Source organism: Octopus bimaculoides, chromosome 3 (genome assembly GCF_001194135.2).
Source record: "Octopus bimaculoides isolate UCB-OBI-ISO-001 chromosome 3, ASM119413v2, whole genome shotgun sequence".
Lineage (NCBI taxonomy): Eukaryota > Metazoa > Mollusca > Cephalopoda > Octopoda > Octopodidae > Octopus > Octopus bimaculoides.
This window is the reverse complement of record NC_068983.1, coordinates 97,097,961-97,098,840: the sequence shown is the minus strand read 5'-3', so window position 1 is coordinate 97,098,840 and position 880 is coordinate 97,097,961. Positions and strand designations below refer to the sequence as shown.

The window sequence follows — 880 nt, the reverse complement described above, 5'->3', positions numbered from 1 at the left end:
TTATTGACATTTGATGGATATTTGTCCTCATCTTGTTTGTTTTTAGCACAGCATTTCGGCTGATATACCCTCCAGCCTTCATCAGGTGTCTTGGGGAAATTTTGAACCTGGGTTCTCATTCCTAAGGTATTTTTCGATATTATTATTCCGGTCACTGCCTGGAATCGAACTCAGAATCTTGGGGTTAGTAGCCTGCGCTCTTAACCACTATGTCATATGCCTGTGGTCATTACAAAAATGTCGTTAATGTTTATCTAATCCAGTGTTATAAAATTACATTTTGATGTCATGGGTTCAATTCCAGGTCACAGCCCAGCATCTGTTTCTCCTCAACAAGCCATCACAGGCCCCTCATCCATGCCGTTATTCTTCGGCTCCCATGATCGACGAGAAGGTTTCCACCACGTCGGCAGCCTTCCCTACAACCTGTATCGGCCCAGGACAGTGCCGGACAATATGGCTACCTATACTTATAACGGTAAATATAGCACTGAGTTTGTTTACTTTCATTGTGTGCTCTTATTTTGTATGTACTCTCATTGTGGATTTTTTGAAGTACGGTTTTCCATGTGTGTTTGTATACAATAGGCGTAGGAGTGGCTGTGTGGTAAGTAGCTTGCTTACCAACCACATGGTCCCGGGTTCAGTCCCACTGCGTGGCATCTTGGGCAAGTGTCTTCTACTATAAGCCTCGGGCCGACCAAAGCCTTGTGAGTGGATTTGGTAGACGGAAACTGAAAGAAGCCCGTCGTATATATGTATATATATATATGTATGTATGTGTTTGTGTGTCTGTGTTTGTCCCCCCAACATCGCTTGAGAACCGATGCTGGTGTGTTTATGTCCCCGTAACTTTGCGGTTCGGCAAAAGAGACCGATA

General features: G+C 44.1%; 1 protein-coding gene across 1 annotated transcript in view; it reads left to right on the top strand.

The window, feature by feature from the left end:
• The window catches only part of LOC106876056 (serine/threonine-protein kinase ULK2), a 50,276-nt gene that overhangs the window by 40,588 nt on the left and 8,808 nt on the right, over positions 1-880 (top strand). The window contains exon 15 of the mRNA XM_052966770.1: positions 264-478. Within this exon, the coding sequence (XP_052822730.1) occupies positions 264-478 (215 nt within the window). The remainder of the gene's footprint in view (positions 1-263; positions 479-880) is intronic.